Source organism: Arachis stenosperma, chromosome 5 (genome assembly GCF_014773155.1).
Source record: "Arachis stenosperma cultivar V10309 chromosome 5, arast.V10309.gnm1.PFL2, whole genome shotgun sequence".
NCBI classification, from domain to species: Eukaryota; Viridiplantae; Streptophyta; class Magnoliopsida; order Fabales; family Fabaceae; genus Arachis; species Arachis stenosperma.
The window spans coordinates 3169831-3187136 of NC_080381.1; the positions used below are offsets into that span (position 1 = coordinate 3169831).

The following is a 17306-nucleotide window of genomic DNA, read 5'->3' on the forward strand; positions in this document are numbered from 1 at the left end:
CTTTGAATGCTTATTAAGATATGTCTTTGAATGCTTATTAAGATCTAAGAATGGTTTGGCATCTTAATTATCATCTTCCTCTCAATCTCTCATTTAATATATATAAAGATACATTCTACTAATAATGGCTTACTATTTTCGGTATATAAAACCTAGATTTTTTTTTTCCTCTAAAATCCATAACGGGCATCTATCGTAATGCTTACATCTTTGTATTTAGTCCTTGCTTATAGGGGGTGTATATGGGTTGGACCACATCGGATTTGGTTTAATTTAGATTCGATTCGAAATATAGACCGAATCTAATTTTTAGATCCTAACTCGATCTTAGATCCGGTAAAATCTACGCAACTTTGGATCGGATAAAAAATTGGTCTTTAACATGTAAAAATCACATAATCTCCAACCATTATTTTAAAATTCATTTAAAAAATATAACAAGAACCAATCATTCTCTAAAATTAAAGCATAACCATAATTAATGCTAATATTGTCTAATAATACCAAATATTTAAATCACTACAAATAACACAATATTATGCATTAGTCTAAAATCTTATACATTTTAAACATAAAACATTAACTTATAATTTTATAATGATTAATAACACAAAATATTAAGATTTACAATATTTAAATTCCACATAAGAATAGCCATCATCAATCACTAATAACACAAAGTATTAATTGTGTATGATGACCGGACCACCACGCCGAATTCGGGTGACCCGAGATATGATCCGGACCTGACCCGAAATAATGACTAAATCTATTTTTGAGACCCTTATCCGACCCTAAACCCAATAAAATCACACTAAATTAGTCCTTAAAGTGTTCGGAATCGGACCGAATCTTCAGACCGGACCGAGCCATATACACCCCCTACTTATTTGAAATAATAATTACTAAAAGTCTAAAAGAAGAGATATGAATAATAAATTATGTTCATTTAATACACATGTGATAATACTCTTTCCTTTCTTCTTCCCTCCTTCTTCTTCTCGAATATTTAGCATTTTTAATACTTAATTTTAATTTTATTTTATTTTAAATTTTATAAAATATCACTTACTTATTATAAAATTATATATTATAAAAATTAATTTCAGACTCAATGTAAAATTTGTCTTTCAATACATATTTAGTCTCATTTTAATTTAACAATATTATAATAATAAAATTACAATATTTATTTATTAAATTTAATGAATATATAATATTTTATATTAGTTTTTTTTAAGATAATATTATCTCTTTTTACTGATCTTAATATTATTTTAAAAATGATATCAAATACAAATTTTAATTTTAAATTAATTTAATTATTATAAAAATAAAATAATATCCAAAAAATATCTTATTATTAGAGTTGTTCTAATTTTTCTTTTTGCTCTGGTGTGCATTTGCTTTAATTTGGTATTTAAACATCACTTGTAATTTGCTTTATTTTTTTTCTTTTGTAGTAATTTTTGTCCCCTTCTTTGTAGACAGTATGGTTGTGTTACAGATCATATAGATTTTGGAGAGTTTCATGTATTCAGTTATTCACCAAAGAAAAGTTTTCGTCCTCGGAAGAACTACACTAAATTTGAAATAGGTTTACATCTATTTTAAAAATATTTATTCTATTATATTATTTTTCTATTAATTAAAATTATTCATTCTCAACTTATAATTTAACATAGAAAACGTTTATTTCTTGTAGATCTATGTTTACTTGTAAGTTTCGCGTTTGAAGTTATTGATGAATAAAACGTTATTTCTTGTATTAAAAAAAAACTACGTTATTGTATGGCACTTTATTGTTGCGGCCAATTTTTTGGTATTTTTTAAAATAATTTCGTTAGATAATTAATATGAGTTATTTCAAAAAATAACTCTATTTCGTTAAATAAGTTAATAAGTATTTTCGAATTGTACTTTATTTTTTAAATTGTCATTAATTATTAATTATTTAAATTTTATTTTTTAAAATATAAAATTATTAATTATTAATTATAATTATTTAAAATTAGCTGATTAAAAATTATTTATCTATATTAAAAAAAAGATGATTCTAGTATATCTATATTATGGTGGCTATAATAGCTATAATATTTTAAAAAATATTGTTAAAATTAAAATAATATTTTTAAAAAAATATTACTAAAATAAAAAATATGACTTTAATTTTTAAAATACTTGCATAATTATTATAACCATCATAAATATAGATGTCCGTACCCTGGCCCAACGATAAGGCCCAGGTCCCAACAAAAGGCCCAATCCAGGAGGATTGAGCCTCGCCTTTGAACCGACCTCTTCCCTATGAAGTCGGTTCCTATCACGACCAATTCTAAAGAAGTCGGGGACGATGATTAATCACTCATTCAAATGAGTAACTGCCCCTAAAATCTCTCTACCCACTTCTAGGAGCCATATCTCAACTTCCCTAAGATAAAGGGACGGTTATCCACCTTAAAAGGTAGAACTACTTCAGCGGTGGTTATTGGATCACCACTATAAATACCCTGACACTCCTCAAATATCTCTAAGTTCCAATACATTCTAAAACCTGCTTAATCCTTTGCTGACTTAGGCATCGGACCTCAATTCTCTCTCACACACAAGTCGAAAGGAGGCTCCCAGACGTATTGGGCCTCACAAACAACCTCAACCACCGTCCAGTTCTAGGTAAGCCCTGGAACAATAGATATACAAGAATTTATTTTTTTTAATTATATTGAAATTATAGAATTTAATTTCGATCAACTATATTAAATATATATTAAAATTAACTATTAAAATTAATTAAAAATATAAAATACACATTAAAAATAAAATTTAATTATATGTGCTATGTACATTTAGCATCTGTGTGTGAGTACGAACCTCACTATTATCCCACTAATACAATGTGAAACTCCTGCCCCCATTCAATAAGGAAGAAAGAAAACGAAGATGGATAGATTTACAACAGAACAAACTACTTTAATGTGATGTGTCCATTCATTCATCAACAACCCGAATAATGCTACTTCACTATGATACATATTTTGTCCATAATTAGATATTAGATATTTCAATAAACCGGATACCACTTGCTTTTACTTTAAACTACTATTTCTTTATCATAAACATTGAACCTCCATAATTTAAACATATTCCATTTTGTTACTATCAAATTAATTTTTTTTATAGTTAATTAACCGTTTAAATTTCACTTTTTTATTTTTGATATTAGGTTAGTGGTGGTGTATAATCGCATTATGGGGATGCAGAGTACTTGACAGGAGTGTGGCACCCAGAAATCGCTGGGTCCGATTTCATGGCTCCCAAAATCTTTTTTCATCTTGCCAAAAAATCGCTGAGTCCGATTATCTTGTGCAAAAGAAAAATCTGAACGTTAAGCATGGAATCGGTGGGTCTGATTTTCATGCACTGCCCTCCATGAACCACAAATCGGACGGTGCGATTTGTGTCCCTTTTCAGCTGCAATAAATCGGACCGTCCGATTATTTCTCTTTACCTGATCGCCGTCACACCGATGTAAAATTCTCCATAATTCCATAATCCAGCATTACACCACAGTTGGTGTCATATAAAAAAAAAAATTAACCTTTAAATTTTTTATGATATCAAAAATAAAAAAATAAAAATACTAAAAAATTATTTTTATTATTATTTTTAGTTATTAATTTAATTTTTTAATTTAATAAACTAACTATATATTTTAGTTTATATTTTAAATTTAAATATTAACAAAAAAAATTATAATATCTTCTAACGTTTCTCGATCACGATAGCGACGCTTTCCTTATGTCAGTGTCCCTCACGAAGAGCCCGTGAAACCCGTAAGGCACCCGGCGAGGAAGCCTCACCGCCGCCACCACCTCCAGCTCCGGTGACTTTGCATCCATCACCAAGAACCTCGACTCTCCCTTCCTTTCATCGTGCACGTAGCTCACCACGTACCCGTCGTCCTCCTCCGCCTCAGGGTTCTCCGGATCCCTGGCCACAAAGAAGGGCTCGCCGGCGTAGCATCCGTCGCCAAACATCCGGCAGGCGACAGTGCAGTTGGTCTTCCTGGAGACGTCGAGCTTGACGACACCGGAGATCTTGGGCATGGGGTCGCCGACGGCGGCGTAGACGAAGTTGTTCTTTTTTCCGACGTAGGAAGGGTTGATGACGCCGAAGTCGAGGTTGCGAGAGGATAAGGGCTGGCGGGAGACGATGCCGGTGGGGAGATGGATGGTGAGCTTTTCAACCATGGCGTGGACGAGGTCCATTCTCTCGAGGGTGTGCTCGACGGAGAGAATGTTGGGGGCCACGAGGGTGATGGTTTCTCCGTCAGGTTCGTCCCATGCGTTGATGGCGTGGATGAGGTTGAATCCCGGCACATCCAACCACCTGCAAGTTTCAATTCATTATATTTACATGCAATGAAAAATATTCTTTTTGATACACAAATTTTAGGTACATTTAATTTGACGAAGGTTGTTAAATAAGTTAATAAATTTAATTAAAGAAAACAATGAAAATATTAAATAATGTAAAAAATAGATATACTGTATGTTTGTTTTACTAGTATACGGATGATTATTTTAATATTAAAATTTAGAGAATTAATTTAAAAATATATGTATTTTTATTTAATTAGTAGTTATTTGTATTGTTCAACAAACTCATTGAATTCTCACTCAAATTTTATTTCACATTTTAAAAAAATATATGATTTAAAATTTTAAATATAGATAAATATAAGAGAAATTTGATGAAACAAAAAATTGAGTCCGGACGAAAATTCAGCGCTTGATGACATGAAAAGCATGCAATTAGTTACCTGATCTGAGACTCATCAACCGCATAGCGAGGCAATATCCCCACCCTCGACACCTTCGACGGATCCGACCCCACCGGAGACCCACCGGAGATCATGTCAAGCGGGTTCATCCCAATCTGTATGTCCGCAAACAACGCATACTTCTTCGTCACCGCAAAATCATGCAGGAACGCCGGCCTCGTCATTGAGAATACCGGCACGTCCGCCTGCTTCCTCCCTTCCTTATCGAACCAGAAGTACGTCAGAAACGGCGGAATCGGACTGTAACGGAACGCAAACGTCTCTCCGGTCTCGCTGTCAATCTTCGGGTGCGCTGTCATGCTCATCGCCAGCTTCCCCTCGAAGTCAAAACGACCCACCGTTTCGATGTCGCCAGTTTCCGTCACTCTCACCTTGTACGGAAGATCCGATTCTCCGAGAGCGAAGAGGTGGTTGCCGAACAGAGTTAAGCTTGTGTTCGCCAGCCCAATGCCGTTCACAGGGTTGTACTGTCCACTCAGCACACGCGCCGCCGTGAGGGATCCACGCGCCGCCGATCCCATTAATGTGTTGAAGCCGGAGAACACGTTGGGGATGAGAGGTTGACCTGCTTCGTTCTCTATGGTGTACTTGTAGGTCTTGACGTAGCGGCTGCAGAGTGTGGCTTTGCCTTCTTTGATGCGAATGGCGTGGAGCATGCCGTCGCCGTCGAAGAGGTGGTACGGTCCCTTCGGGAGAAACTGTGGGTTGGGACCGTTTCTGATGTACGCACCGTCCAGGCAGGGCGGAAGAGAGCCCTCGACGATGTCGCATTGGGTTGGTGGAAGCTCGTCTACCGGTGCGAAGTTGTGAGAGAGGACGTGTTTTGGGTCCACTGAAGGCTTCAATGGAGGGTCGATGAAGTTGTTGATGACGTCATCGAAAGCGTTGAAGATGAACCCTGGCAGCGACAACTCCGAAGATCTTCTTCTAGGGGGGAGTTTTGAGTGTGATGGTTTGGTGGTTCTGGAAGGATGGGTGGTTATTATTGTTGGTGGTGGCGGTGGTGGTACGGTAGTGGTGGTGGTGGTGGTGTTAAGGGTTTGTGGGGGGTTTTGTTGGGTTTGAACGGTGGAGATGTTTCTGAGAGGGAGAGGTGGGGTTATTGAGGGTGATGATGAGGGTGGTGTAGTTACAATGATGGGTTTTGGGACCATGATTGTTTCCCCTTGCTAGTTTGTATAGTCCCAAAAGAGTGAAGAAAAAGAAAAGAATGAGGAGGGAGAAGGTATGGTGTTGTTATTTATGGAAAGAGAAATGACTAACAACTATGAAGCCCAAGATACATTCTCAATGAAATTGATGCTGACATCTATCTCAAATTAGTAAGGCCACAATAAATTGTTATATGTCTAAGTATTAGCTTCAGGTTTTACCAGAATTTTTTGGTTTTCATATTGGAGTGATATTAGTGTTTTTTTTTAAAAGGTGAAGGGTTGGAGTGTAATTTTTAAATGTGGAATAATTATCTAATTAGAAAAGTAAAAATTAGATTAACCATTTGATTTGTTAGAAATATAAAAATTAGATTGACTGAATAATTAGATTGTCTGATTTATAAGAGGTATATAAATCCAATCGTCTAATTTGTGTTAAAAAAATTAAGAAATTTAAGATACAGAAATGAAATCTTTTAATTTATATACATTTCACAATTTTAAAAAATATTAAAAATTACTATATTAAAATATATTGTTACTTTTAATTCCATACTAAAAAAACCTACCGTTTTACCATTGCAATTTTCACAATAGAAACATGTAGTTTTTTTTTTCTTTCAGAGAATTATAGTCAAATTGGATAGTAAATTTTAATCGAATTCTTTTGATAATATAACTCAAATTTCTTGTAGTAGAAATATATATATTGTTCATACCCTGGCCCAATAATAAAGGCCCAGGATCAAGCAAAAGACCTAACCCAATGGGTTGGGCCTCACCAGTACCAATCTTCATCTTATGAAGTCGGTACTCACCACGACCTGTTCTAGAGAAGTCGGGCACGAGATTAGCTGGCGGATAAACACTCATTCAAATGAGTAACTGCCCCTAAAATCTCTCTAACCACTTCCACGAGCCATATCTTAACCTCCCTAAGATAATGGGACGGTTAACACCCTAAAAATATGGCACTACTCCAACGGTGGTTATTGGTTCACCGCTATAAATACACTGACACCCCTCAGGTATCTCTAAGTCCCAATACTCTCTAGACCTGCTCACATTCTTGCTAACTTAGGCATCAGAGTGTCTTTGCAGGTACCACCCCCATCTCCTCGCACAAACAAGTCGGACGGAGCCTCCCGAGTTGCAGATCCATTCGGAATCCTCTTCCTTCACACATTTGGGCCAACCAACTCCATCCAGCCCATCAATCTCCGGTTACCCACCGTAACATTGGCACCGTTGCTGGGGACCCGAGAGATCAGCCACTGATGGCGGACAGATCCCACGAAGAAGGTCATGTGGAGACAGATTCTGAGCAAGAGAATCTGGACACAGGCAATACGATGCAGACTTCATCCTCCACCAGGAAATTGATAATCAACACAGGGAAGGTACATCCGGAGTAAAAAACCCGAAGGTAAACTCTTCATAAGGGCGCGAATCAGAGAAAGAAGGACCATCCCATGTAACTGAACTCATGGGATTAGTCCACAGTCGCCTGGAACAGTTAGAACAAGAACGGGAGCGACAAAAGGAAACTGAAAAGAACCTAAAAGAGGAGATGGAACGACGAAAAGAGTTAGAAAGAAAACTCTTAAAGTTAGAATCCTCCCTCAAAGGTCGCAACTCCCGTGACGAACAAGAAGAGCCGCCCTTAGGTGGGGAGGATCCTTTCAGCGAGGACATAATGAGGGCAAAAGTTCTGAGGAACTTCAAAAGCCCTGATATGGACCTCTATGACGGAACCACGGATCCAAAGCATCACCTGAGCAACTTCAAAAGTCGGATGTACCTAGCTGATGCTTCCGACGCTACGCGATGCAAAGCCTTCCCGACCACTCTATCGAAAGCAGCGATGAAGTGGTTCGATAGCTTCCCCCCGAGGTCGGTTACTAGTTTTGAAGACCTCTCAAGGAAGCTTTTGATGAGGTTCTCCATCCAGAAAGACAAAGTGAAACATGCACCGAGCATCCTGGGAATAAAACAGGAGGTCAGAGAATCCTTACGAGCCTATATGGAAAGGTTCAATAAAGCATGTTTAGAAATTCAAGACCTGCCCACAGAGGCAGTCATAATGGGGTTAGTCAATGGACTCAGAGAAGGTCCCTTCTCACAATCCATATCTAAAAGACACCCCGTTTCTCTAAGTGATGTACAGGAAAGAGCTGAAAAGTACATCAATATGGAGGAAAACGCTAAGTTGAGAGACCTGAGTTGGCGACCTGGGCTCCCTCCCTCAACAAAAGAGAGGGAAAGGGAAACCAAGAAAAAGGAAGAACTCGGTCTCGAAAGACCAAGAAAATATCACTCTTATACTCCCCTGAAAGTTTCTATAGTGGATGTATACAGAGAGATTTGTAACACTGAAAGACTGCCACCCCCCAGACCCATTAAAAATAAAAAAGGGGGGAGCCGTAGCGATTACTGTGAGTACCATAAAATATATGGTCACTCCACAAACGACTGTTACGACCTTAAAAATGTGATAGAAAAGCTGGCCAGAGAAGGTCGGCTTGATAGATATCTCATAGAAAGGTCGGACGGTCACAGAAAGAGAAAGCGAGACGATATGGATAGAAGAGACCCACCGCCGCAGACTCCAGAGAGACATATCCATATGATCTCAGGAGGGTTCGCGGGAGGGGGACTCACCAAATTCTCTCGCAAAAGACATCTCAAAAGAGTCTACCAGGTCGGAGAAGAGTCATCCGACCTCCCTACCATTTCATTCACAAAAGAAGATGGGCAAGGAATAATCCCTGTACACGATGATCCAATAGTAATAACTATGATTCTGGTGAATACCCATCTCCACAGAACCCTAGTAGACCAAGGAAGCTCGGCAGACATCCTTTTTAAGCCCACTTTTGACAAGCTAGGGTTGGACGAGAAAGAATTAAGAGCCTACCCCGACACCCTGTACGGATTAGGAGACACGCCAATAAAACCACTGGGATTTTTGCCCCTCCACACCACTTTTGGAAAAGGGGAAAAATCAAAGACTCTGAGTATAGACTTCATAGTCATCGATGTGGGGTCAGCATATAATGCTTTAATCGGCAGAGCTACCCTTAATCGACTCAGAGCCGTGGTATCCACTCCCCACCTTTGCAAGAAATTCCCGACCTCAGCGGGGATAGCAACGGTAAGATGGGATCAAAAGTTGGCAAGAAAATGCTACAATGAAAGCCTAAATCTGAGAGGAAAGGACAGAGAAGTTCACACAATAGAGCTTGGCGGTGCAAGGGCCAGAGAAGAACTGCGACCACAACCGGGAGGAAAAACCGAGGAGATACAGGTCGGCGAAGAGGAAGGGAAAAATACTCATATAAGAGCCAAACTAGAGGAAACCCTAAAACAAGAATTGACTAAGCTCCTAAGAGATAACTCCGACCTCTTCGCCTGGAAGGCCTCTGACATGCCTGGGATAGACCCCGAGCTCATGTCCCACAAGCTCTCGGTTTATCCAGGATTCCGACCTGTACAACAAAGAAGACGCAAGCTCGGCCCAGAACGAGCCCTAATAGTAGAAGAACAAGTGCAGGCGCTCCTGGAAGCTGGCTTCATCAGAGAAGTCAAGTACCCAACATGGCTAGCCAATGTAGTGCTAGTCAAAAAACAGAATGGAAAATGGAGAATGTGTGTCGACTATACCGACTTAAATAAGGCATGTCCCAAGGACCCTTACCCACTGTCAAGTATTGATACCCTAGTGGACTCCAGCTCGGGGTATCAATACTTATCATTTATGGACGCCTACTCGGGATATAATCAAATCCCAATGCATGAGCCAGACCAGGAGAAAACATCATTCATCACACCCAGAGCTAATTTCTGCTACGTGGTCATGCCATTCGGATTGAAGAATGCAGGAGCCACATATCAAAGGTTGATGAATAAAGTGTTTTCCCCTTACCTGGGGAGTCTAATGGAAGTATACGTCGACGACATGCTGGTAAAGACCAAGAAAGAAGTCGACCTCTTGTCAGACCTCTCACAAGTCTTTGACACCATAAGGCTGCACGGGATGAGACTAAATCCCGCAAAGTGCGCCTTCGCGGTGGAGGCAGGGAAATTTCTAGGATTTATGCTAACACAAAGAGGGATCGAAGCCAATCCCGATAAGTGTAGAGCCATCCTAAAAATGAAAAGCCCGACTTGTTTGAGAGAAGTCCAGCAGCTGAATGGCCGACTTGCAGCCCTTTCCAGATTTTTGGCAGGATCGGCACTAAAATCCCTTCCACTGTTCTCCTTATTGAGAAAGGAATGTCAGTTTGAATGGACTCCTGAATGCGAAGAGGCGTTCCAGGAGTTCAAAAAGTTTTTAAGCCAACCTCCTATTCTGACCCGACCAGTATCTGGAAAAGACCTCGTCCTGTACTTATCCGTAGCGGACAAGGCTGTCTCATCAGCCCTAATAAGAGAAGATGAGGTCGGACAACATCCAGTTTATTTCATCAGTAAAGTTCTACAGGGCCCTGAGCTAAGATACCACAAACTAGAGAAGTTTTCCTACTCCTTAGTAATAGCCTCACGAAGGCTACGACCTTACTTTCAGGCTCACACAATAAGAGTCCATACGAACCAACCCATGAAGCAAATCCTCCAAAAGACGGATGTTGCAGGGAGAATGGTTCAATGGGCAATAGAGCTCTCCGAGTTCAACTTAAGATATGAAACTCGGACGGCGATCAAAGCCCAATGCCTCGTCAACTTCGTTGCAGAATACGCAGGGGATCAGGAGGAAAAACTAACTACATGGGAACTCTATGTAGACAGATCCTCCAACAAAACAGGAAGCGGCGCAGGCATAATATTAGTAGATGAAAGAGGAACCCAGATAGAGGTTTCCCTAAAATTTGAATTTTCAGCTTCAAATAACCAGGCAGAATATGAAGCCTTGATTGCTGGATTAAAGCTGGCAGAAGAAGTCGGTGCTACAAAGGTGATGATATACAGCAACTCACAAGTGGTGACCTCCCAGATAAGCGGAGAGTATCAGGCAAAGGACCCAAATATGAAGAGGTACTTTGAGAAAACTCTGGAGCACCTTGGGCGCTTTGCAGAAACCGAGGTTAAACATATAACGCGGGAACTGAACAGCAGAGCGGACGCCCTATCCAAGTTAGCAAGTACCAAGCCGGGAGGGAACAACAGAAGCCTGATCCAAGAAACCCTCCAGGAACCCCCAGTAGTAAAAATAGAAGACAAACAAGAACTACTTGAGGTAGTCGGTTTAAACCTCGGATGGATGAATCCCTTGGTCGAATACATGAAATTTGACATCCTCCCTAAAGAAGAAAAAGAGGCTAAAAAGATCCGAAGGGAAGCACAACACTACACCTTGGTGAGAAATATTCTCTACAGAAGGGGGATATCAACACCATTATTAAAGTGTGTACCGACCTCAAGAACTGCCGAGGTATTGGAGGAAGTACATAGTGGGATCTGCGGAAATCATCTCGGAGCAAGGTCACTAGCCAGGAAAGTAATCCGAGCTGGATTCTATTGGCCGACCTTGCAGAAAGATGCCACAGAATTTGTGAAAAAGTGTCAACCATGTCAGATGCATGCAAATTTCCATGTGGCTCCACCAGAAGAGCTCATCAGTATCACTTCTCCATGGCCCTTTGCAAAATGGGGAATGGATTTGTTAGGTCCTTTTTCCCAAGCGCCAGGACAAGTCAAATACCTGATCGTGGGAATAGATTACTTCACAAAGTGGATAGAAGCATAACCATTAGCCACCATCACCGCTCAAAGAAGTCGGAGGTTCCTCTACAAAAATATCATCACAAGATATGGGATACCTTATTCCATTACTATAGATAATGGAACCCAATTCACCGATTCTACCTTCAGAAGCTTAGTAGCCAGTATGAAAATCAAACACCAGTTCACCTCGGTGGAGCACCCGCAAGCCAATGGGCAAGCCGAGGCAGCCAACAAAGTCATACTGGCAGGGCTAAAGAAAAGATTACAAGAAGCAAAAGGAGCTTGGGCTGAAGAGCTCCCCCAAGTGCTATGGGCTTACAGGACAACGCCCCAATCCGCCACTGGAGAAACGCCCTTCCGACTAGTCTATGGCGTAGAAGCAATGATACCAATAGAAATCAATGAACAAAGCCCAAGGGTAATTCTCCATGACGAGATCGGAAACATACAGGGGTACAAAGAGGAGCTCGACTTGCTCCCCGAAGTCCGAGAAGATGCCCAGATAAGAGAAGCAGCATTGAAGCAAAGGATGACTATAAGGTACAACAAAAAAGTCATTCGAAGAACATTTGCCCCGAATGACTTGGTCTTAATCAGAAACGACATTGGAGTCAACAAATCAGGGGAAGGAAAACTTGCCGCTAATTGGAAGGGACCATACAAAGTCAACGAAGTCTTAGGAAAAGGTTATTATAAAGTGACCGACCTGAACGGCACTGAGTTTCCAAGGTCGTGGCATGCTTGTAATATGAAAAGGTACTATAGTTAAAAGCGAACTCTACTCCCTGATGTACTCTTTTCCCAAATTGATGATTTTTTCCCAAAATCAAAGGGTTTTTTCTGGAGAAGGATTTTTAACGAGGCATCATAGTAGAGGCTAAGGGAAAATAGGCTATTAAAACCCTTAGTAGCAAGAAGGTACCTCCCCAATTAATAAAGATCTTTTTCATCTACAATATCTCTTATAAAACTCCTTTCTATTTTCTAAGTCTTTCTACGAAACGCGCCGACTTAAGCTCGACAAAACGTGAAAATCCCATGAACCGACCTAGATGGTCGTCAGGATAAAACGACGAGGTACAAGTCGGTGTAATGAGGTTATAAAAGTTGATCGTGAGAAACTCGGAAACATCCAGACTCATAAGTCGAAAGGAAAAAACCGAGTAGAAAAGAAAACGAATCGCAAAAATAACCTAAGTCATAAGAACTCAATAAAACAAAGTTGAGTATAAGGAATAACAAAAAAGAGATTGAAAAAACCTAGGAAAAAGTTTAAAGGCTGTCCAAAAGTCCTTAAACAAAAAGGCTCAGAAAACAAGCAAGCCAAAGGAAAAGGTTTTCAGAAAAAGATCAAGGGGACATCGAAAAATCAAAATCAGAAAATCATACACGCATAAGGTAACTTAAACCCTTATCCAAAAAAGGGCATTTATTTTGTTAAGTTAAAACCCTTATTAAAAAGGGGTACTTATAAAATATTTTGTTTACGACCTTAAAAGGCCAAAAGAAATTGTTCAACAAACACCAACCAACAAAACAACATATAAAGAGTTTAAAAAAGGGGGGACTCACAGGCCGAGCCCCCATATAGCCATAAAAAAGTTATTTTTGTAGAGGAGTAGACGGATCACCACCACCAGAGTCAGGAAGAGCGCCATCAGGACCGGGAAGAGAGGCAACCACGGGAGATGAAGAGGAAGCCGGAGGAACAACAGAAGAACTCGGAGCATCTTTGGAACGAGGAGGGGACTCAATAATCCTCTGCCCCCGAGTCTTCAATTCTGACTCGGAAACGATTACGGGGGCAGGAGGATCTACAATAGCACCATCAATGACGACTTTGTCCGGATCTAAAGGAGACAGATCCAAGTCAGGAGCAATAACTCCGACCTGCTCCTTGAAGATCCTCCAAGCCTCCTCGGCACCATCAGCAATAGAGTCCTCCAACTCAGCATAGGCATTTCGAGAGTTCAGCAAATCATTCTTCACAGACACAAGATCTTGAAACAAACTCTGATAACTCTCCTGTGCTGTCTTCCTCAAACTTGCCTCCATGTTGCATTGGGCCCGCAACTTACTCTCCTTCTCCCGGAGGCTATCTCTCTCCGCCCTCAGCTTGGCGACCTCCTCCTTCAACTCCCTCTCATGCTCCTGATAAGAAAGAAGCCTCCCCTCCAGCTCCTCAACCTTCGAGGTTAACCCCAAAGAGCTGAGAGGAGTCTTCTAAAAAATATCCAAAAGCTTGCCACAAACACCCGCTGCCCTAAAACTCTCCTCGGCCAGAGTGGTGAGGTGGTTTCGAACAGAAGCATCATCCATACTTATATGAGGATATATGTTCTTTCGGACGAATGCAAGAGCATCCGCCTTAGCCCCACCGTCAAAAGAAGAGCCAGACTCTAAGGTCTTGCGCTTCTTCTTCTCTGGCTCAGAAAGAAGTCGTGCAGAGGGGAGCGGCCGAGATAAGGCGGAAGAAGAAATCACAATAGGCTGAGAGGGAGTCCCCACGTTCTGAGGAGGAGGAGATATGATTGCCCTGGCACCACCAGCCCTAGCCCGGGACTTCGCTTTAGCCTCCTGAACTCTCTGGTAAGCTTCCTGAGCATTCTTCCTTGCCATGTCTGCAAAAGAAACAATTAGCAAAAATTACAAGTCGGCAAACCTCAAGTCGGTAGATACAAGTTGAAAATAAGAAGTGTATATACATATATAAAAAAAAAACTACCTAGTTGCTACCGAACAAAGGTTGGCGATCCCTTGAGGAATTTCCTAGTATCCAAGTATGGGGCCCTCCCCCACACTTCTCGGAAAAACCCCACAATGGCCGCTTCCACCTCGTCCAGGTCGTCCAGACCATACTTCTCACAAGGGGAGGCCTCCAACCAATAGAGGGGAAAGCGAGGGAAAGAATTCTCGTCCAAGAAAAAGGGGTGGTGACCCTCTACAGCTTGCACTTTGAAAAAATAATTTTTGAAGTCGTGGAAGGATTCGTCAAAAAGGGTGAAAATTCTCCGACCTTGTATGGTTCGGAAAGACACCCATTGCTGCTTGTTATTTAGCCCACTAAAGGGCTTACTCATGTGGAAAAGATAAAAGAAAATCCTCAAAGAGGTCGGAAAGTCCAAAGCGTGACTTATAAATTGATAAATTTTCAAAAAACCCCAAGAGTTGGGGTGAAGTTGGGTAGGGGCAACTTGACAGCGGCGCAAAACAGCCATTTCAAATTCAGAAAACGGAAGAAAAACACCCAAACGGATAATCATGCTCTCATACATATAGAAAAAATGAGGGACCTCCTCGGAACCCCTCCCAAAACAAACCCGGTCTTCCAGACCCGGGGCCACCAACTCATATTTAGGCTCATCCTCCTCAAAAGTACAAAGGCGGTGCTGAGTGCGAAGATGAGTGATGAATTCGGCATCAACCAAGGGTTCCTCCCCCAGGACCGTAACATCAACCCATTGAGCAAGAGCTTCTACAGAAGACATTTTTCTAAAAATACGATGAAAACCTACAAAGGAAAAAGAAAAAGAATAAAAAACGAGAGTCCCTAAGGGGATACGAAACTTAATAGAAGCCTACAACGTCACTTCTCCCTCTCCAAAGAAAATAAAAAGCATGCAAGCAAAAGCGATTAACAAGGGGAGAGAAAAAAAAGAACCAACCTTTGCCGAAGAAGGTAGGAGAAGACGAAAACCTTCAACAAAAGAAGTCCCTCGAACTGATATGAAACGCTTCACAGATGAAGGGGAAAAAATTTGAAAGATCGAAGAAACGAAACAATGAAAGAGAGAGAAAGTATTTATAAGCACGTTAGGGGCATAATGGTAAAAGCGGGGCAGTCATTAATGAGAGTGCACCGTTACCAAGACCTACGCACACCCCTAACGGACACGACGCTTGATTAGACGTAACTGTCAGAACCAAAAGGACACGGAAAGTCACGTCGGTTTCAAACCATCACGTCGCCAACAAGTCGACTACGACCCCGAGCTGAATACTCGAACCCAAATCTTGAAAAAATTGGGCTCGAGTAGGGGCACTGTTCATACCCTGGCCCAATAATAAAGGCCCAGGATCAAGTAAAAGACCTAACCCAAGGGGTTGGGCCTCACCAGTGCCAATCTTCATCCTATGAAGTTGGTACTCACCACGACCTGTTCTAGAGAAGTCGGGCACGAGATTAGATGGCGGATAAACACTCATTCAAATGAGTAACTACCCCTAAAATCTCTCTAACCACTTCCACGAGCCATATCTTAACCTCCCTAAGATAATGGGACGGTTAACACCCTAAAAATATGGCACTACTCTAACGGTGGTTATTGGTTCACCGCTATAAATACACTGACACCCCTCAGGTATCTCTAAGTCCCAATACTCTCTAGACCTGCTCACACTCTTGCTAACTTAGGCATCGGAGTGTCTTTGCAGGTACCACCCCTATCTCCTCGCACAAACAAGTCGGACGGAGCCTCCCGAGTTGCAGATCCATTCGGAATCCTCCTCCTTCACACATTTGGGCCAACCAACTCCATCCAACCCATCAATCTCCGGTTACCCACCGTAACATATATATATATATATATATATATATATATATATATATATATATATATACATATATTTATCCTCGTATTTCTGTAAAATTGACATACACTTGTTTATTTTTTTTTATATTTTATTAGAAACTAAATAGGCGTTTAATTTGTTGCTCTGATCATCAATTTTTTTTTCATACCCCTTCCTATTTTTTTATTTTTTAAGAAAAAGTATAGGTTACTAATATATTATTTATCAATTTATTGCTAATAATAATTAATTATATATTTTAAACACATGTATAAGAAGAAATATAAAAATATATATATATATAAAGATATTTTTATTAGATACAGTTATATAAAAAAATATTTTTATTAGATACATCCATAAAAACACTTCCATCAAATACAATCATAAATAAAAATTTGTAGAAATTAATAGAAATACTGTTGGTAACATAACGAAATTATATTATCATTGAAATTTTGAACCTAACTATATAAAAATAATAAATGTCATTTTTTTTCAATGTTTTATTTGGATTAATGATCTAATAATATTGTAATTCATTAGTTGTGGACAAAAAAAGATAAAAAAATTAATGAAAAGAAATATATAATATGTGTATTATTAATTAGTATTATATATATAATATATAATATGTGTATTATTAATTAATTATGTACTAGTATATTAGGTATAAAAAAATTATATATAAATAACTCAGTGTGTATAATAATAATAATAATAATAATAATAATAATAATAATAATAATAATAATATTGTATAAATATATTAATGAATATATAATAAACTTATATAGTAAATAAAGACTAAAATAAAAAATAATAAATTAGTCTATTTCAAAATTAAGATGATTCAAACAAAATAAAATTGTAATTTTTTTGATAAAATTTCATTCTTTCATGTTTTCCTATATACATCTTGTAAATAAAGATTTAAAAATTTCAGTTATACGAGGATTATTAAATCAAGATTTTCAAATAAGATGAAAGATAAATTTTTTAGTAAATTATAT

At 39.4% G+C, this 17306-nt stretch overlaps 1 protein-coding gene across 1 annotated transcript; it reads right to left on the bottom strand.

Annotated features, from left to right (window-relative positions):
• Window positions 1-2804: 2804 nt before the first annotated feature.
• Window positions 2805-6062, bottom strand: LOC130980253 (probable carotenoid cleavage dioxygenase 4, chloroplastic). Its single transcript, XM_057903930.1, has 2 exons — window positions 4823-6062; window positions 2805-4389 (listed from the first exon to the last, which is right to left on the bottom strand). The coding sequence occupies exons 1-2, from the start codon at window positions 5995-5997 to the stop codon at window positions 3777-3779; spliced, it is 1788 nt and encodes a 595-aa protein (XP_057759913.1). The 5' UTR covers window positions 5998-6062; the 3' UTR covers window positions 2805-3776.
• Window positions 6063-17306: the final 11244 nt, after the last annotated feature.

Excerpts from the sequence above, each read along its gene's own strand:
- LOC130980253 (XM_057903930.1), bottom strand. The coding sequence starts at position 5,997 with ATGGTCCCAAAACCCATCATTGTAACTACACCACCCTCATCATCACCC. Across the intron at positions 4,390-4,822 it reads GTTGATGAGTCTCAGATCAG|GTGGTTGGATGTGCCGGGAT; the intron begins GTAACTAATTGC and ends TGAAACTTGCAG.